The sequence below is a fragment of the Balaenoptera physalus genome (assembly GCF_965194825.1).
Source record: "Balaenoptera physalus genome assembly, chromosome: 8".
NCBI classification, from domain to species: domain Eukaryota; kingdom Metazoa; phylum Chordata; class Mammalia; order Artiodactyla; family Balaenopteridae; genus Balaenoptera; species Balaenoptera physalus.
The window spans coordinates 22,301,573-22,322,367 of NC_138887.1; the positions used below are offsets into that span (position 1 = coordinate 22,301,573).

The following is a 20,795-nucleotide window of genomic DNA, read 5'->3' on the forward strand; positions in this document are numbered from 1 at the left end:
GTGGTCATTGGCCTCTTCATAAACACTCACAATGATGGGGGCTCATGAGTTCACAATATAGTCCACAGATTTTTTTTTTAAAGCTCTATTAGAATCTTCTTAATAAAGTAAAGATGCTTCATCCTTTAAACATTTTCATAGATTCATCTTAGTTTGACCCTATAGACTATCACAGGATAGTCAGAATTCCTTTTCTTACTTGATAGCTTTTCAATATTTAATGACAGCTTTCATGCTTTCACTTTTCCAAGTCTTTCCACTGGATTTTATAGAATAGATTGACAATACCCAACAATCTCCCTTTCTTTCTTTTCTTTTCTTGCTGCTAGAGTTACAGTTTGGGAAGGTCCATCTCAAAATGCAGTGCTCAGAATGAGTACATTAAAATGCGGTGATAATTATAAACTATAATAGGACAATCACCTCCCTCATTAGGATATTATCATTAGTCCAACTTAACAATGCCTTAAGGTTTTCAGCCACTTTCCACTACAAATACCAACCTTGTTGCCAAAAAAACCATGGTCATCAATTGTAAAGTAGATTTTTGGACTCAAAACCAAAACCTTACATTTATATCTATTGCTACAAGATAGTACCATGACATCAAATATGTTAACATGAACGCCTATATTTGAGCCTCTGGTATGTCATCTTGAAAAATAGTAAGATACTCTATTTGCCTTCCTACCAAACTCATATTCTTCAGTTTCATTCAGTATGGAGCTATGTTGACCTACAAGTCAATGTTCACATTAGCCTATCTCAAGTCATCAGCTACTAATACTCAAGAATCCCCAATGAAAACTCTTTTTGTATGGCAATTTACAGTTAAGAAATTTTGACTGAGATTTCATTTTTCACTGGCTTACTTTTAAAACTGGTTTATAGAGAAGAATAGCTCCCTAAGAGTGTTTCATATCCCAAGAGTGTTTCTTGACAGTTGATCATACAGTAAGATTAAGTGGTTGTTCAAAATGCAGGCAATGACAGCTCAATTCCATCGATGAGGCAGGACAAACAATGTATCACCAACAAGAAACCTTTAGATTGATGTGAATGTGCACATATACATACATGCCACACACGAGATGCGAATGTGAGCTACAAAACGTATGCAATCCCACGTGGAAAACAAAGATACACTACTTTATTCGAGCTAAAGTTGTCCTCTTCCCAAGAAACTTTTACCTCCCCCTTCCCTCCTTCCGGACCATAATTTTCTTTCCGGCAAAGACAGTGAGAGTTCTGCAATTGCCCATCACAGCCTTCAGCTGAGCCTCATTAAACCAGGTTGGAGCTGACCGAGCCTGAGTTGTAACCAGCTGGCTTTTCCATCCAACTCCTCCTCAGAAACACGCCCCCCTCCCCCCTCTGCCCAAATCCGAAGCCAGAGGAGAGTCCAACCACAGAGAACTTCCACTCAACCCAATGTTCATAGTAAAGAACATTCCGGTAACCACGTCTCTCCTCCTGACCCCCAACGCTAGAACCCGCTGCTGGTGCCGCGCCTTCCTCGCGAACCGCCTCCCGCGGGCCAGCTCGGGGTGAGCGCCCGGGTTAGTCAGTGCGCACGTGACGCGCGGTGCCCACATGACACGGTCGTGGGCGGGGGAGGGGGACAGGGGAGTGAGGCAGGGAAAAAGTTAAGGAAGACCCGTCCAAGCGCCCGAAGCAATCTGCCCCGTCCCTTCTTCGTCAACTAGTGGCTCAGGGATTCCCCCAAGGCGTCTTCAGTCCAGCTCCCGAAACGGAGGGCGCAGCTCTCCGCTCGTCCCGCCACCCCCTACTCCTCTCCGCCCTGCTGGTGATGCCGCTGCACCCTCAAGTTGCTCCTTCCTCCCCTTTCTCCCTCCTCCCCTTTCTCCCTGCCTCCTTCTTTTCTTCCATCCTTTCTTCCTTCCTTCCTTCCTTCCCTCCTTCCCTAAAAGCTCTTCATCCACTGCGGGCCGTGCCGCTGACGCACATTCAATTGCCCCGGGAGCTCGCCTGCACCTCCGAGGTCAGACAAGGCCGAACACCTACCAAAGGGGAGGGGATAACTGCGCAAACAAAGTTGCACGCCCCACCGCAATCCGCCCCTCCCTTCCACCGAGACCCCCATTCGGAACCCGGGCAAAGCCCACTTGCTCTGCCGGTTCTCTCCCGACCTCACCCCACCGTCGCGCAACACACCCCCTTCCACACGCGAGCCCACCCTTCCATTATGCCCCGCGCTTGGAGCGGTCCAGCCTCCTGGCAAAGCACCGAGCAAGCCGCTGCGCTCACCTTGCTTGACACACTTGAGCCGGAGGGGATCCTTGCAGTGTTTGATCACGGCAAGCACGTCCCTGATGGTGAGCCCCGCCACGGGGGTCTCGTTTACTTCCAGCAGCAGTTCCTCAGACACCAACTTGCTGCCGCTCTCATAGGCCACCTTGCCGGGCTTCACCTCCCCCAGGTAGGGGAACTGTCCATTCTCGGCGCCCCCCTTCAGTTCGAAGCCCAGCTGGCCCTCCGGGTTCCTGCCAATGACACTCTCATGGACTTTGCTAGTCCAGTGGCTTTTCTTTTTCAAGCTTTTGGACATGGCAGTGGGGTGAGTCGCCTCAGCTCCTGAGGGATTCCTTTGGGGTAGGGGAGTTGGTGCTGAGAGAATGAGGATGGAGGAGCCAGGGGGCCAAGAGGTGAGAAGAGCAGACTTTGCCTTCCTCCCGCCTCTGTTCGGTGCTTTCCCTCTTCTTTGGATGGAGTGTGGACGAGGAAGGGGGAGGATGACAGGGACGGCTGGGCAGAGGTAGGAGAGCTTGGGTGAGGTTGTGCTGTCCCTTGAATGACACTCAAGGCTGTGGCCCCGCAGCAGAAGAGAGCTGTGGTGGTGGCGGCGGTGGCGGCGGCGGCGGCGGCGGCAGCCAGAGCGAGCAGTAGCCGAGCTGGGGAGCGGGTGGGGTGGGGGTGGGGAAGGAGGGTAAGGATGCCGGGGGCCACTCCTGCGTGGTGCGAGTGGGAGCGCGCGCGCGCGCCTGAGCGTGTGTTGTTAGCTGATATCCATGGTAGCTGCAGTGGCAGCGGCAGGGTCCGCGCGCGCCCGCGCGTGTCTGTGCCTGTGTGCGCGCGTACTAGTTGTACTGTACTGGCAACACGGGAGGAGGCAGAGGGCAGAGGAGGAGGGAGCGGGCTGGAGGGGGAGGAGGGGCACGCGCGCGCCGGGTGGGGAGCCGCTTCGCCGCTGTCTCCTCTCCCTCCCTCCGCCGCTTGACCCGGTAGTGAAGGCTGAGAGAGAGGCAGGCTGGGTCCGCCTGGCAGTCTACGGGAGGAGGCGGGAGCGGGAAACGAGGGGAGCCGAGGCCCGGCGTGGGGAGGCCGGCAGGAAGGGCTGCGAGCCCAGCGCGGACCTTTCTTCAGCCTCCCGGCGGCCGAGCGCCGCGCTAGGCTGCCGCGCTGTGAGCACGCCCTGACTTCCTCAGACCTGGGCGGGCCGGAGCAGAAATAGCGGCACCTGGACTTCGGCTCGCCCAGTGCCGGGCGCTGCGGCTCGAGCGCCGCGAGCCTCGGGGCGCGGAATCCTGGCGTGAGAAAGCCGAGCTCTGGGACCCGCCCGCCGTGCACTCGCCGGAGAAGGCCTGGGCGCTGCGAGCCGGGTGGAGGCGTCGGAGTTCACTGATTAGACAGGCTTTGTCTTCTCACGTTTCAGTCAGACCCGTCGCAGAGTTCTCAGAATTCCCCTCAGAGGAGCGTAAAGTTAGAGAACTGCAGACTGGTTTTTCTGTCAGCCGGGGAAGGGGAAGCAGCGCCCCGGCCTCGGGTGCAGACGGGAACTTAGCGGAGGCTTGGCTCGTGAAAGGCGATTCCAGGCACCGAAGGGTAGGGGCTTCACTTGTCCACGTTAGAAAAGCGGGAAGAAAGGGACTGCGGGATGGGGGTGGGGACGGCTGCGGTGAGCAGCCTCCTCAGAGAACTGGGCAGTTTCACGCGGGATCTGCGGCGAGACCGCTGGGCACGCCCTCGCCGCGGGCGCCCTCAGAGCGGCCGGGCTGGGACGCGGGAGGAACCCTAAAAGTTGACCCGAGCAGACAACCTCCTGCTACCTTGAAGGAGAAGAAGCCTCCGAGGGTTGACAGAGCGGCAGCACAGGGGCTGGAACTCAGCTCGCTGGCCCGCCACCAGGCTCCTTTCCCTTCACCAAGTTTGCAGCCGGGAGGAGAGGTGAGGACCGGGGCGCCAGGATGCAGGAGGGCCGCTGGGTTTCACTCAAAGGCTAGTTTCGTGTGTGAGATGTTAGGGGTGACTTTTTAAATTCCTGTAACTGGTAGGTGAATTTAATTTGCTTTAGTTTCCAAATGATAATTAAAAAAGAAAAAAATGGGCACACCCACTCATCTCTTCAAAGCAAAGCATGAAAAGCACTGAGCTGTTAGGATTCTTGCTGTCTGAGATGAAGACAGTGTGGGAGGCAAGCGGAACAGTTTAAAATGCTTAGTCGACCCAAACAGAAGGACCCAGTTTGAATTCAGGCTCCGCTACTTAGCAGGAGTGTGATCTTGAATGAAGTGTCGACCTTTCTGAGCCTCAGTTTCCTTATTTGTTAAATAGGGTTAAAAGTACTAATCTGACAGGACTACAGTAAGGATGAGATCAGGCAGTACGTGCAAAACGCTTGCCTGACATAGATGGGTAGGCACTGAAAATGATCATTTCCTCTTTTTTCCCCTTCTCGTATAACTCACTGTTTGGGGAAGTGGGGGATCAAAGTTAGTCACAACGGAAGAGATCTTAAAGAAAGATGATTTAACCGTGTCTTTTTGCACTTGAGAAAATGGGTCCCCAATGAATTGGCTTTGATTGATGAGGATTATTCAGTGAGCCAGGAGCAATGCCAGGATCTGAAGCCAGAGATGCAGGCAATGCCCAGGTATGGGCAGGACTTTTTGTACCGTAGCCCAGTGTCACCCAGCGAAGTTGGGTTTTAGCATTATGAGATACAGTCTTAAGTGGAAATTGGTAATGAGAACCGAATGCAGTGTGTATTTTTAAACGCCATTTACAAACTAACACGTATGGGTAATACTAATATTTATAAAGTTCTTTTTTATCATTTATCTTTTTTAACATTTATCACATGTTGTTCTATAGGCTTTACATATATTAATTTATTTCTCCTGACATCTTAGTAAAGTATGTACTATTATCATCCCCTTTTACAGATAAGGAAACTGAGGCATACAGAGGTTAATTTTTGCAAGGCTGCAGTTTTAGTCAGTGGTGAAGCTAACATTCAGACCCAAGTGTTTGACTCAAGACGTGGTCTCAGTCACTGTGTTGTACACACTTCCCGTGCAATTACCACATATCCTACCAGCAATCAGTACATAGTGTCGTGTCCCCAGAGGTTGGGTCTGCATTTTATTGTAGAGGTACTTAGGGAAAAAGAAAACAAATGGAGCAGGAATTTGACATAAAAGTATTTTACCCTTAAGAACCCAGGAGAGTCATTGAGGTGTGTGCCAGCTAATTTAGTGTTTGGAAGCTTCTAATTCATCTTTTTTTTGCCCTGAATTGTGATAATTAGAGCTGGAACCTGTAAACATTTCTTTGTTTTCAGTTGGCTCAATGTTAGCACTTGTCAATAGAAGGTGCTGGAGGGACAGTGCATATAAAAGGGGCTCCTCTTCTTGTTTCCAGTGCTTTTCTTCTTGCTCCTATGGTGTGCTGGTCAGTGGTATCCAAGAAACCAAGTATTTCACACCCTCCAGGAAGTTTGGCCAGTCCCCCAGTGTGTGACTTCCTAGTAAGCCTCACCAGCAACCCAGTGGGTGACTTCCTAGCAAGTTTCACTGGCCCCCTAGCTGGTGGTTTTTCTCACCAACCCAGTCTGTGACACCTCAACCAATTTCTTGACTGTCAAATGGGCCACAGCCTCATTATCTCCAATGAGGACTGTCTCTCAGGCTTCGTAGGGTAGAGAGCAGGGATGGGGGTAGTTCATCTAAGTTATCCCTCCTTGAGTACTCTCCCACAGCCCTGGAGGTAGTGTCTGCTCCCTTAATCCACTCTTCCTGTATTCTTTAGTGATATCTTCTTCTCTCTTAAAAGAAGAACTGCTAGTTAATAATTCTTTATATTAAATGTTCCCTGTTCTAATTTTGGTGTGATTTCTGTCTCCTGACTGGATCTTGACTCATACCAGGTGACGAATCATGTAGAACCCTGAGGAAAGTACTTTCTTGGGTGTCAGAAGTTGGGATCTTGCCTTTAGCTGTGCAAGCTTAACTAGGTCACTTACCCTGTCAGAGCTTGTTCCCTCATTTGTAAAAAGGGAGTGAAAATATATGACAGGGTTGTGTGAGCATCATGTAAAACTGAATGCTCTTTAAATGCACTTAAACGTGAATGCACTTTAAAGTTGTAACATGCTATCAAAATTGAAGGTTTTAATTATCAGTATAGGACCAGAATAGCAAAGAAGGAGATATGTTAAGAAAAAAATTACATGTATTCTGGGGACTCGTTAGATTGTTTCTTGGCGGTGGGAGGGGCGGCATTTCCTGTAAGGTTTATTGTCATCAAATAAATACATTGTTTGTTCTTTGGCTGGTTTACTTTGCCTAGCTTTTCAGAGATGAAAGCAAATAGTTGTGAATCTTAAGTTTTTCAAGTTTCCAGCTCTCTGAAAAATATGACTGAAATTATGACCATTTTGAAATGCTAGATTCAGACTAATTTGGTTACTTTCTATTCTGGTATCCTTCACATTTGCTTTATTTCTCCTTTGTCTCCTTTATCCTTTCTGGGATGGATGCCTATGTCACGAAAGAATTATTTCATTGCTGAGCACTCTACGTGCAGAACATGGCACTAGATATTGCGTGCTATTCCAAAAGAAAAATAGTTCAGGAGTCTTAAAAGCTAAAGAAAGAAAAACATGAGTACATTCAATCCTTAGGAGTTCTATGAGGTAGATGCTTGTGGCAGACCCAGTTAAGTTCCATCCTGATCCCTTAGGATCCCTTTGATTGGATCTGCCTTACCCCTAGGTTCTGTGTTCTTTTACTTCTCAGAGCCAGCCCCTGAGACTCTCTTTGGAAGACTGCCCAAGGGCTACTAGACTCATTTTGCCTTCAGGCACAGAGAGCCAGAGGGGAACCACTTAGGAGTTCACTTCCCTCCTAGGACACCTGTTTGCCAAGGACTGCCCTACACAGTATAAAAGCCTCTAGTAATAAGAAAATCTGAAGTGTAATTTACACCCCAAGGCTCCCCTGCAGGATCATGCTGATGCTAGAATTTTGCCTGAAATCACTTCCTTCCCTATCTTGCTTACTCTGTAATTTATGTGTTTTTCCTGGAAGTGTTTTGTTAATAAAACAATTACACACAGTCCTCACCTCAGAGTGTGTTTCCGGGGATCCTGACCTAAGACATTGCTATTCCTTTTTACAGATGAGGAAACTGAGGCTCAAGTATTATAAATTACCCAAAGCCACGCTACCTATAAGGGGTGAATTTGTGTCTTGATCCATGTCTATGTGGCTCTAAAGCTCCTACTTCTAATGCTGTATTACATTTAAAGTCCCTAATACTGAGTATTTTTAAATTTACTCTCTGAACAGAAGTGGACACAAAGGTCAGCAATTGGTTGATCAACAGACATAAAAATTATATCCATATATTAAGAGATCTTTAAGTGTTTGAAGAGGAAGGATAAAGAACCATGAACATAAGACCGAAGTGCAGTGTGCCTCATCTAGGAAAACCTTTATGAAGGTGAGAGCTGCCTGACCAGAGCTCTGATGAAGATACGACTCACATTTTAGAAGAGACTGTAAATGTTCAATGTGGTTTTCAGTCACGGGCTTTCTTCATGCCAAGGCTGAGTTGGGTATTTGTGTTTTTCCTGTTGATTCTGTAACAAATTTCCACATTGGTGGTTCAAAACAACACAGATTTATTATCTATAGTTGTGGAGGCCAGAAGTCCAGAATGGTTCTCACGGGGCTAAAATTAAGAAGTTGGAGGGGCTGTGTGTCTTCTGGATCTGTAGAAAATCCTATTCCTTGCCTTTTCCCACTCCTACAGGGTGCCTGACCTCCTTGGTATATGGCCCCCTTCCTCCATCTTCAGTGCCAACAACAGCCAATTAAGGCCTACTCACATCCCATCACCATGACACTGATGCTCCTGCTTACCTCTTCTACTTTTCAGGACTCTTGTGATTACATCAGGCACCCAGGTAACCCAGGATAATCTCCCTAGTTTAAAGTCAGTTGATTATCAACCTTAGTTCTATCTAAACCTAATTTCCTTTTGCCATGTAACATAACGTATTCACAGGTTCTAGGGATTAGGACCTAGATATCTTTTAGGGGGCCATCATTCTGTCTGCTGCAGTATTATAGGATACCACATATTCATATCCTCACTGTTTCTAACTTAGTTCAGGTTATCAACATAACTACCCCATATTATTGTGGTTATTTTCCCTCTCCCTGCCTTTACCTCAAAAACCTGTGTTTGGATTAGCTGAAAGAACTTTCTGAAACCTCTCCTTTCTCCTCTGCTTAAAATCCACTAATGCTGCCCACTAAATACACAGTAAAGTACAAACTCCTTAGTTTGGTTTGATCCTCCTCTGCCCCTTCCACACTCTCCAACCACATCTCGCCATATACCCCCTGGAATTGGAACCCAGGGCGCCCAGCTAATGTGCATTCTCCAAAACAAACACAGACTAAAGGAAGCCCCTTTATAGCATCTGTTCTAGGTCCCTTGGAATATCATTAAAGACAGAAATTTAAAAATTGAATTTCAGTAATATTTTGATCAGGACAATGAGGTACAGTGCCTTGTGCCAAAACCCCACCATATTTGGGACCTGAGACAGCTGACTCGTGTGTCCTACCAAAGGGTCAGGCCTGGGTCTCCCCTTCCCCTTACAACCTTTTGTTTCATCCATCCTGAATTTCTTAGTTTCCTTGACTCCCTAGGCTATTTCTTGGTTCTTTGCCTGAAATACAGCCATCTCTCTCTAATTGTGGGGCTTGTACCTGCTTACCCTCTAAGACATACCTCTAAGGCCCTTTTCTCTCAGGAGCCTTTTCTATTTTTTTTTTTTTTTTTCCTACCAACATAACACAAACCCTTCTTTATGTCTCCTTGTACCCTTTGTGGAAACATGGCTTCTAACACACTTCCTTATTTTCAAGTCTGTCCTCCACAGCAAGAATAGCTGGGGCTTTTTAGTTCATCTTTGCATTCTTATCATTTTGTGCATTCTTATCATTTTGCACATTCTCTGGCACAATGTAAATGCTCAGCAGAATACTGCCTAATAACAGATATATCCAAAGTGATAGTGTATGAAATTCCACTATCTGACCACTACCTTAATGTGAATTTTTGTATTTAGTGTTAAATGATTATCTCTTTACATTCACGCTAATGTCTTAAGAAAATGGAATGCGGAAGAGCACATATTGATGAAGAAAAGACAGAATATACTTAGCCTTGAGGCTGAGGTTAAGAAAAGAAGCCAGATTCTTTAAGAGCTTGGGACAGTGTCTGAGAGGCAGTAGTGATGGTGGTGGTGGTGGTGGTGGAGAATAAGCTTGACCTGCTTCATAGTTTGTCCATGGCCATTCCTATTATTAAACCTCTTTTCACTCTTGCTACAGTATTCACACAAAAATGCTAATCCATATTTATAAGGGAGATTTATTTAGCATGATGCAAAGCATCTTAGACTTTTCTATCAGATCATCTCCAACAATAATATACTCACCCACCCCCAACCAAAAGTATTTGAAGTCTCCAGTTTTCATCTAAAAGTCCTATGGATTATAGATTCTACTCTGTAGTAGTAGGTTCATATTTATACCAATGTGAAATATGACTTTTCCCTCAAACTTTGCCAAATGATGTTTCAGGAGGATTTGCCATGTTTATCTGGTGGTTTCTGGGCCCAGCGCAGTGACTCCACAGATGTGCGCAGCTTAAGTCCAGTGACTGGAAATACAAGCCCAAGTCCCGGAGAGAGTTTGGGTTACAGAGATAGATGTGGGGACACTTTGAAACCTTGAATCTTTGGCCTAACCTAGCAGAGTGCAAAACATGAGAAGAGGAAAACACTGAACTCTGGTTTGTAATATCTTTTACTAAGCAGAGAGGAGAGGAAAGATCAGTGAAGAAGACTATATTCTAAGGTGAGGATCTAATGTTGAGCAATCAGGCCTCTGCAAGTTAATGAGGGGAAGGATTAGGGTCTTAGACTTCTCCAAACACGTGTGGAACTGCATATTTTATTTGGTATCTCATCAAATTACATTGTAGTGCTAATTCTCCTTACCTCAAAACCTTAAATATTTTGATGATTGTAACATTTAGGTTTCTATCAACTAATTTTTCATAGAAGGGCCAGAACTGTTTCATTTTAGTCTAGAATTAGTGGTCATTGGTTGTGCTTCTGCATTTCATAGAGCCATCTTACTACTTTTAGTATTGGTCTTAGTATTGGGAGGGAATATATGGTCCAGTGTCTCCAGATCTCAGGAAATTACTTTCAGTCAAGACTGTCAACTAGTCACCTGGCCCTGTGTAAAAGATCTGGGGACAGTCAAGATTTGAGTACTTAAATCTATGAGAGTATTAGATCATTTTAGCTGCCAGAAAGTTCTGAATGAAGTGACTTTGGTCTTTGTAAAGCATCTCTTTGTGTGAAATTCATGGACCACGCAGACTACACGAAGTGAGGAAAGAGAACTGCAAGATTGTTTAAATCATTGCTCCATCCTAACTACAGAGTTCACATGTATGGAGAGAAATTTGACCAGCTCAAGCAAAGAAAGCATGAAAGTAATTTTTTGTTCTGTGACTGATGCTTTTGTTACCTTATTCAATGTATGCACAAAACACAACAGAATAATGTTGTTTTTGGATCTGGAAATATATTCCTTCTTATGCAGTGTTATGCAGGCATACTTATTGAATGTCAGTATCTGAATTTATCTTTCTTTTTTTATTATTTGGCTTTTTACTCACTTGATGCCTGTCAGTCTTTTATCATCAATTTATATTCTACTAAATTCAAAAAGATATTCTTACAGCTTTTATACTTTTAGCCTTCCTTACTAGATTTTTTTAAACACTTCAAAACTTCAAGTACTTGGATTTCATGCCATCAAGTAGTTATATCTATATCCCCTCCTTTTTTTTATTTGAGTATTTCAATTGCCATCACTTTCTACTTTGTGATTCTAAATCTTTTAAAACCATCTTACTGTTTTTTCATGCACTCAACCTTATAGAAAACTCTTCTCTATAAAATACTATTATCTCTTACGAAAAACTACTTCTGTTTTTTCACATTATTATTCTTCCTGTTTTTCAAATGCACATCTTAATTTATTCTTTTTTTCTCTATGTATCTCCTTAATATATGCCTTTAGTTTCCCATCATAAATTTTTTAAAAATTTAAAATATGCTACATGAATTTTTAACATGATGTTTAATGCCCATATTCTAATCCTCCCTATTATTTTTTATCATTTTGTTATTGATTTTAAATGACAATAGTTTCCATTTCAATTAAGTGAAAGAAGCAAAAAAGGCACAATATTATCATGGGCTTAATTTTTGTCAATAGTGGAAAATCTTGTAGGTATAAAGAATGTTTATATGGAAATAAAGTGAACATTTTCTATCTTGAAATAGTGAGGAACAATCAGATGTGTTTTCTAGACTTTGGAAAAACATACTTCAAAAAATTCAAAGAAAAGTTCATCATGCTTCCTCAGTCAGAGTACTAAGAAGCAAAACTTCTGATGAACAATTGGAGGCAATAAGAGTGTAATTCTAATCACACTAATTTTAATAATTTTGTAAACCTCTCCAGACACTATTCTGTGTGGTGTGGTTTGCTTTTAACCATTCTGAATGTCAGAGATGTCTTTCAGAATATGATGAATACTAGTGATCTTATCCCACCCTTCTTCCCCCATCAAAAATGCACATGTACATATATCTTCCATATATGTACATATCATTTCATGTAATCTATAGATTCATTGACACCCAACCATTTTTTGGTTAGGTGATTCTTTAAAAGTCCAGCTTAAATAAACTTCTTATTTAAAAGTTTTCTTTTTTTTATATATAATCAGCTGAAAGTAATCTTATCTACTGAACTCCTATGAAATGCTACCTGATCCTTTTCATCAGGTTGTATTACAAAATTCTAGGCATAGCTCAGCCTCACTTCTAGGCTATAACTTGAGAGCATGACTCATGTTTGTATTCCTCACAGAGGTTGAATGAATGAAGGAAAATACAATAGTAGGAAAAAGGAGACACATAACTACAATGAATATACAGTGTATAAATATACACATTTATACAGTTTATGTATAAACATTCCCTGAAGCTCCCACTTTAGCAGGATGCTAAATAAAAGAAATCTAAGTTTTCTCAGTACTAATGGAGATTTACTTCCTAGCTCTTTTCTCTGGAGACAAATGTAGGTCTCCTAAAGGATAGGAAGATTTGCATTATGAGGTATGATTTAAAGGGCTAGAAACATCTTTTCTGCTGTCTCCAAAACACTTCACTATGTTTTGTCATATTGCCTGATAATTTGCATTAGAGATTTATCCTTTTGAGATAATAAAATGCAAATATCTCTGAAAGGGTTTCTTCTGCTTTAGTCATACTCATATGGCTACTAGTGAACAAAATATGTTCATTACAGGATAAAGGGAAGATTGCCAACTAACAAATCCCTAGAGTCTGTACTACACCAAACGTTGCTTAGCAATTTCTACAATTGTCTCAGTCTAGTTTACAAGAATAAAGAGATTAGAAATCAAGGGTATATGGGTATGTTACATAAAGTTGTAAAATTGATATTTACAACTGTGTTTCTATTCTCTATTGATTTAAAAACAATGGAAATAGAAGATTAATAGGTGGATGTGGTAGGGTGTCACTAATTCAGTTCGGTGGTATTAAAAGGTGATTGTTAAGCCAAGAGTTGAATGAGGCACAGCATACAGTTGTGTAAAAATCTGGGGAAGGACTTTTCAGGCAGGGGAAAGGGGTAATACCTAGGTCCTGAGGTGTGAAGGAACTGGACAGGTCAGAAACTAAATAATTTCTACTTTCATTATTTTATATATTCAGTTATGCTACCACTTAGGTTAGTCTCCAAGGCCTTCCAAAAGTTGGACCTTGCTTAAAATTTAATTCTTCCCTCACCTCTTCTCACCATGTTCCAGGCTAGTCTATGCCTCTGTGACTTTGTTTAATAGCTGCTTATTCGTTCGTTCTTGCCTAATAAACTGTGGCTCATCTCTTAAAATCCACCTCAAGCTTTCACTCTTTGAGGAAACCTCTCACTCTCTCCCACCCATCATCCAAAGAATTGCTCAGTCTTTGTGCTACCATTGACTTATGCACTTGAGACACTGCTTTGCAATTACTAATTTATGTGTCTGCTTTTGTCACTAGTAAGTTTCTTTAGGACAGAGACATTATTAATTCATCCTTGGGTACCTATGATCCATAATATTAGTAGTACTGCATAGTACATGGTACTAGTAGTATATAGTAGATACTCAATAAATCATTGTTCAATGAGTGAATGAATGGGATATCTTTTTGCTGTTGTGATTTAACTAATGTAACATTTATCTTCAGAACAGTTTCCATGACATATTTATTCTAGTTAATAGCTATAAACTAACTCTAGACTATAGCCATATTCTATAACCACTAGAATGTTTATCATTATGTCATTTCAAAACAATAAAATGTTAAATTAAATATTATCCTTCATATTTAATGCAAACTATGCTCATGGAAATATTGTGGAAAGATTGAGTAATTTGTGACACACAGTTTTCGATATTTCCATTTAGCATACTTTAGTAGATTTTCAGCCTTTTAAATACGTTAGCATTGAGAACCAGGTACTACTTAATGAAAATCATGATTTAATAGTGTGTTTTTTGTGGTTTGTTTTTTCCTCTTTTTAAGTTAGGGTGATAGAATTGTGTTTGAGGTATTCATTACATTTTATTTAAAAGAATTCACTGTTCCTAATTTGTAAGCTGAGGGCTTTTTCAATTCCTAAGTGCGTGGCAAAAGTGGAATAGCTGGATGAGGAACTGGGAAGGAGAAATTATAGGAGATGTAGCAAGAGATGGAAGGAGGATACAGACCTTTAGGCAGGCCAAGTCAAAGGTAGTTTCTGTCAGGGAACTACTACAGCATCATACTTTAAGAGATGACAGAGAAATGGCATTAAAGTAACCATGCAGAATTGGAAATACACATTTGGAGCTTTTTTTCCCAGAAAGTTTCCAACATACTGGTACTTGCCCGGTGTCTAAGGAGATAAGTGTCTAAATGATTGGCATTTGTTCTAGGCTTTATCTATAGTCATGGAGAAATTTTCACCTGCAGGTTCGTCTTGAAGTTGTGGTACAGTCACCTGATACACATTTACTGAATGAACTAAGCTAATGAGTAGAGGTCTAAGCCTTTAATATTAGTCCCTTTATTTATTTGTTTTTAAAGTTTGTGTTAATATGGGCTCCTAGATTCTTATTTAATCTAATGGATTAGAATACTAATATTCTTTATTTTGATGCTCAAATTGTTTCAGATTTGGCCTGTAGGAGCTCCTTTAAGATGGTTTGCTTATCCTTTTGATGTGTCCCCCTGATTATTTGAACATTTCCTTGTTTCCTAATATAACAAAATGTTCCAAATTTATCTTGTTTTTTTATTCCCCAGCCCTGGAATCTGCCTTTCCCCACAATTAACGCTGATATTTTTTAGTGGAGAATGACATTTAGAAACCAGAATATGGTGATTTGTCTTGTTTATTGCAACTGTCGAGCCATTTCTTCTAAGCCCTTTCAGTGGAGAGACCTAGGAATTGTATATAGAGATATTTCAAATATATTTATATGAAATATACTAAATGTATAGGAAAAGATAACTCAAATTGTCATCTTATTATGAACAAAACGTTAACAATTTTGAAGGGAAAATATTTGTTATCTACATAGAATGGGCCTAGAAAGTAATAACATTAATCTTGAACTAAGTACACCCAAATAGGTTTCATTAACAGTTAAACATAATGTATCTTAGAATCTCAGCTATTGGAAGGAGGCATTGTCTAGAACTGTGATCTAGGTGTTATACGGTATACCCTTGCAGTGTTGTTTTGGATCTGTGTTGCAAGAGAAAAATAAGATCAGGTGACAAAAGCTTGTCCTAATCCTTCCTAAAACTTTTAAGCACATGGAGAAAAGATATTGAGCATTCATTACATTCAGAATCTTGAAATGAATGTATAGTTATGAGGGGTATAAACAAACAAGGATGTAGTGACACTATCTACATGGAAACAATACTAGTGTCCTCTCTTTGGATAACTACGCTATAGATGCAATACTAACCATTCCACTTAGCAATAGCTTGATGATTATTTGGCCACCAACATGAATAACTTGTTAAAAGAAGATGAGGAGGAGTTGTGAACATCTAAATAATCAGGATTTGCATCATAAAATCCTAGACTATGTAACCAGATTCTTATAGAGTTTTCTCCCAGCCTGTCTTGGAGGCCTTTACTAGTCTGTTTCTTCTATTACATTGAAAACCAGAGCTTCTCTACTTGGCTTACTAATTCCAAAGATTAAATCATTAAAGGTAGGAGCTTACCTTTACTGATTTATTTGCTTTTCAGAAAAATTAAGTATAGCCTGATAAAGCTCATTTTATGTAGTATAATAAAGATTCTCATTTTAATAAACACTTGCTAACTACTGCATTATAGTAATTTAATAATAACCTGAAAATAATGTAAAAATATATGTGTACATATATGTGTATATGTTCATATAATACATATGTTATTTTTAACTTCAGAAATCATAAAAAATAAAATAGATACCTGAAGAAGCCACAGCTGTAATTAAAAAAAAATTTGACAGTGTTAGAAGTCAAAATTAACTAACAATTATTAAGAAGTTACTATGTGGTACACACCATATGTATTGCATTTTATTTAACTATCAAACAATACAATTACTAGAGCTATTATTATCCCTATTTTATAGAAGAAGAAACTGAGATTACCTACCTTATTAAACTTGGTCAACTTCTTGTAACTTATAATTAATACATTATAGAAATAGGACTCAAACCCACATATGTTTACTTTAGACCCCATGCATCACATAAACCTTTACATGAAGTATGCCACATAAATCACACTACTCCTGGCCAATAACAATTTTACTAAATTGATTCTTTGTTTTTTTGTCTGTAAAAGAAGGATGTTGGCCTATCGTAGCCGTCCTCAATGTTTTTAACAATCAATAAATGCATTCATCACACGTAATATTTTTTTTTATGTTCTGTATTCATGATTGCAAAATAACTATGACTCAGTTATGCTTTGAACTTAATTTCAGTGCTATTAAAACACATCTGTATACATCTGACAAATACCAGTCGTGACAATAGCACAGAGAGCTTGGTTTTGAAAAATAATTTAAATTATAATTAAAAATGAACCACAGGTACATAGAGAAGGTGTGGACCACACGTATGTGGCTGAAAGCTGACCCACAGTCATCTTAAGTGGATTTTATCAAAAGGGATGCCTAAAAGACCACAGGATCCCAACAGAGAGAGTCTGTGAAGAGATGGCCTGCTGAGACCCAAATCACAGTGAAGTACTGTTGAGAGATTCCTGCTAATGAATGGGGAGAGGAGTAAATGGTCTGAAGAACCCTACAAGGAAATGAAACACCCTGCAAGGGAAAAAGACCAAGAGTCAGCTTTGACACCTCCCAAATGAGACAGCAGTCAATGATGGCAGCTCACAAAAATACAAGCATGCAGGAGCTTTCCTATGCCCTCACATCTCCTCTCTCCACCATCTTAAAACCTGCTGTGGTCAGAAACAGTGCTAATTAGCATTTGAGGAGAGGAAGAAGACAAGTTGGGAAAACAGAGTCTCTATCCAAGTCATACTGTATACTACAGGGCTGCCTTCTGTTGCATGGTTGATTAGGTGAGTGCAGAAGCTTTAATTTTGAATAAAGTTTGGAGTTTTTATTATTTACTCTAGCTGTACCTATCAGTTTCTAAACTGAAAGTGGTTAAAGTACCAGGAGGATTTTTATTATTTAAGAGAGAAGTGGGGGACAAATCAAAACTCTGTCCAGGGGAGGGAGAAGAATTACCTTATAGAGCATACTTCCAGGGACATTTTGAGAGAAAACAAAGTCACGTAATTATTTCATATTTTAAAAATTCTTGTTTGGTTATTCTCTCAATTGTGTTTTTATATATCCTTTCTTCCTAAATGCTTTAGCTATAAGCAAATAAGGGTAAAGTCTTCATATGCAAGATTATACATGTTTTCCTTTATAATTGGAGAAAATGGTATTTTATCTGAACCCCATGTGTCATGTGACATATTTGACACCCTATATCATACCTAGTGTGTGGCTATTTTTAAAACACAAATCATCACAAATCAACAGGATCAAAATTAGATTTGAAAAAATGTATTCAATAAGATGTATAAGATGAGGTAGAATTAATTCTCCTCTACAGAGGACTTGAGATGTAAATCTGTAATATGTATTATATTAGATGTGAATTAGTATTAGATTTGCATTTAGAAAAATGTACTATGTTCAGTTCTGAGTATCATTTAGGCAGAATATTAGGACAGATATCCTATCTCGACTGTCTTCTCCCCCCTCCCCACCACCTAAATGTCATTGAAAAATCTGTCCTTCTTGATTATCAACATTAAAGACTGGTTTTGAAGAATGCAGAGAACCTAAGATTTACATTTTAGTGAGAGATAGAATATAAGTAAGAAAAATTTTTATAGGTACAGAAAAATGTCCTTAAGAGGTAACAATTTTAATACCTTAAAAAACTTATCTATCAAATACTGAGTTTTACATATTAAGGCTAGCAAATATATACAAAATAAAACAGTTTCTTGAATAAATGTACAACATTTAGCTTAAAGAATCCATTTAGGACTTAATATTCTGCTATCAGTATGTGGGCATTAAAATTGTTATTTGAAACATATTGGTAATTAACTCAGAAAAATCCTTAGAATTTGGATTTAGGTACTATTATTTAGATTTTAGATATTGTCCAAAGGAGGTTGGTACTATTTATAACATGGACCCTAAAGTCACCCTAAAGTAAGGTATATAAAAAAAGAATATTCTAGTATGCAAAAAATGTTAATGGTCTATAATGACATCATTCTCACAAGTATAATGCAGAGAGTAAAGTACTTAAAACATTTCTTTATATTATTTCATTATTAACAATGGCTATTCATGAAAAAATAAAACCTTCAAATATAGCAAAAGTGAATAGTTACTGAAACTTAGTATCACTCTGAAAATTTATGTTGCTTAAAAATACTGGTTATGATTATATAACATTCTGAATTCAATGACTTTTAGACCATCTTAATTTCCTACTTAAGAGCTATTCCTCACTACCTCCTTACTGATAAGAAAGAACCCCTTTTTGCTCAGATTGACAATGTTCCCAGATAAAACACTCACCTTCTCAGACTCTTTTGCATCCAGGGGTGGCAATGTAACAAAAGTGTAGGTGATGAGGTCCAAATATGTTTCTGCTGGAGACTTCTGGGAATATTTTTGTTTTTCTAATACCGATATTCTTTTTGTCCCTTTCTCTCTCTCCAGGCTACAGCACAACTGAAGAGGGAGAAGCCATCTTGCCTCCATGATTGGACAAACATGAAGATAAAAGCTTCCCTGTGTGGATGATAGAGCAAAATGATAGAAGGGGCTCAGACTCCCTTCCTTCAGACTTCTTGATATGTGAGGAAAATAAAATGCTATTGTAAGGTTAAGCTACAGAAATGGGCTTCTATTTTATTCAACTAAATACGTCACAATTCAGTGTCCATTAAATTGGTAAAAGTATCCACTTTAAAGGGTTAATCTGAGGGACCCACCAATACATTACACAATCAAATCTCAGAAGAAAATTAGTTTTTTTAATTCATTGTGATTTTGAAATTGATCTTTCATAGTCTTTTAGTTATCAAACTATTAAATACATTTGACCATTCAAATAATGTTGTGAATAATGCCAATGAATCCTGTTATTTTTCTCAGAGTGAGTAAGATTGTGTGTGTGTGCGTGTGACAGATTGTTACCTGTACTTCTACCAGGCAGATATAAATTGTAAGTTCCTTGGATTTTATTAATTTGCTAGAGCAGCTCATAGCACTCAGTAAACAAGTTTATTTACTAGGTTACCATGGAAAAGTTGCATAAGGCAAGGGATGGGGAAAGGGCACAGAGCTTCCATGCCCTCTCTGAGAACACCACCCTACCTGCATCTGCACTCATTCAACCTGGAAGCTCTCTGAACCCTGTCCTTTTGGGGGTTTTTGGAGGTTTCATTACAGTGGCATGATTGATGAAATCATTGGCCATTGGGGATTGATTAAACCTCCAGTCCCTCTCCCCTCCCTCCCAAAGGGTGAGGGAGGTGTGGAGGCAGGGGTGGGACTGAATATTCCAACCCTCTATTCTTGTTAGTTCCCCAGGCAACAAGCCCCCAGCCTTAGTTGCTTTCCAAAAGTCACCTCAATAACATAAACCCAGTTGTGGTGGAAGGGGGCTTGTTGTGAATAACAACACACCCAGTTCACCTTTATTAGTTTCAGGAACTGAAGACAGGAGATCAAATATTCTAACAAAAGATGTTCCCATTGCTCTTATAGCTCAGGAAGTTCCAAGGATTTGGAGATCTGTGAGCCAGGAACCTGGGATGACGACCAAATATATATTTCTTATTATAACTCACAATATCACAAATTAATATACAGAGGTCTTTAAGTTAGGGGGAAAAAACTAATATAGCCATTTCACTGATTATTAACTTAAGCCCTCAAGTTAAAATGTCCTTGGTCAAAGTCACAGATGTTATCTACTATTTGCTCTGAGAATAAAAATGGTCACTTTGAACATCACATAAACCATCCCTGAAATAACTTCTCTCAACCTCCCATCTTCTCCCATTGACAGAAGATGAAAAGTTTCTAAGTCAAAACAATCTTGAAAAGAAGGAAAACAACTGTATGTCTCAGAGTCTAGGAGAGGTTTCCAGTAATTGCATGGGCAATGGCTAAGCTGAAAAATAATTGGAGGCCATAGCATCCTTTGCCCCTCAAAGGTGAGCAGTACCTAAGAGGAAGAAAGCTGAGCAAGGCTACAGTTTACACCTACCACCCATCCCTAGTTCAGAGATGCAACGATTTTGCCAACCACAAATTTGAACAGCCATCTATTTACTGAAATATAACTTAAACTTTCGGTGGCAGCTAGGGACATTGCCTCTATAGACTTCACTACCCTCCAAGTACCTATAGTTCTCAAATCCTCAGAAAATTCAGTTCCCAGTAAAACACTATGAATAAAAGGAGTCTGGGGTGGGGATATACTGAGGAAGTTGGTAGGCAGAGAGGAAGAAAGAAGTCTTCCCTGACCAGGAATTGAACCTGGGTGGAATTTGCTAAGAGCATATTTCATAAGTGTTCTCACCACACACAAAAAAAATTTGACTTAAAAAAATAGTAAGTATATGAGAGGATAGATATGTTAATTAGCTTGATTGTGGTGATTATTTTACAATGTATATGTATATCAAAACATCAGTGTATTTGTATAACTTAAATATATACAAGTTTTATTTTTCAGTTATACCTCAGTAAAGCTG

The 20,795-nt window shown here is 40.4% G+C and overlaps 1 protein-coding gene, 2 long non-coding RNA genes and 1 pseudogene across 11 annotated transcripts in view; 2 read left to right on the forward strand and 2 right to left on the reverse strand.

The window, feature by feature from the left end:
• The window catches only part of MAGI2 (membrane associated guanylate kinase, WW and PDZ domain containing 2), a 1,336,469-nt gene extending 1,333,694 nt beyond the window's left edge, over nt 1-2,775 (reverse strand). For all 7 annotated transcript variants that reach the window (XM_082473412.1, XM_082473411.1, XM_082473409.1 and 4 more), the window contains exon 1: nt 2,269-2,775. In XM_082473412.1, coding sequence (XP_082329538.1) covers nt 2,269-2,569 — 301 coding nt within the window. In that variant the 5' untranslated portion in view covers nt 2,570-2,775. The remainder of the gene's footprint in view (nt 1-2,268) is intronic.
• LOC309666274 (dihydrofolate reductase pseudogene) overlaps nt 1-20,795 on the reverse strand; it is a 241,944-nt pseudogene that overhangs the window by 110,924 nt on the left and 110,225 nt on the right. The window lies entirely within an intron of this gene.
• LOC309666309 overlaps nt 1,815-20,795 on the forward strand; it is a 267,121-nt gene continuing 248,140 nt past the window's right edge. For both annotated transcript variants that reach the window (XR_014267036.1, XR_014267037.1), the window contains exons 1-2: nt 1,815-2,002; nt 2,375-2,440. This is a non-coding gene — a long non-coding RNA (uncharacterized lncRNA). The remainder of the gene's footprint in view (nt 2,003-2,374; nt 2,441-20,795) is intronic.
• LOC309666296 lies at nt 3,850-18,917 on the forward strand. Its single transcript, XR_014267019.1, has 2 exons — nt 3,850-4,185; nt 18,748-18,917. It is a non-coding gene; the product is annotated as an uncharacterized lncRNA (long non-coding RNA).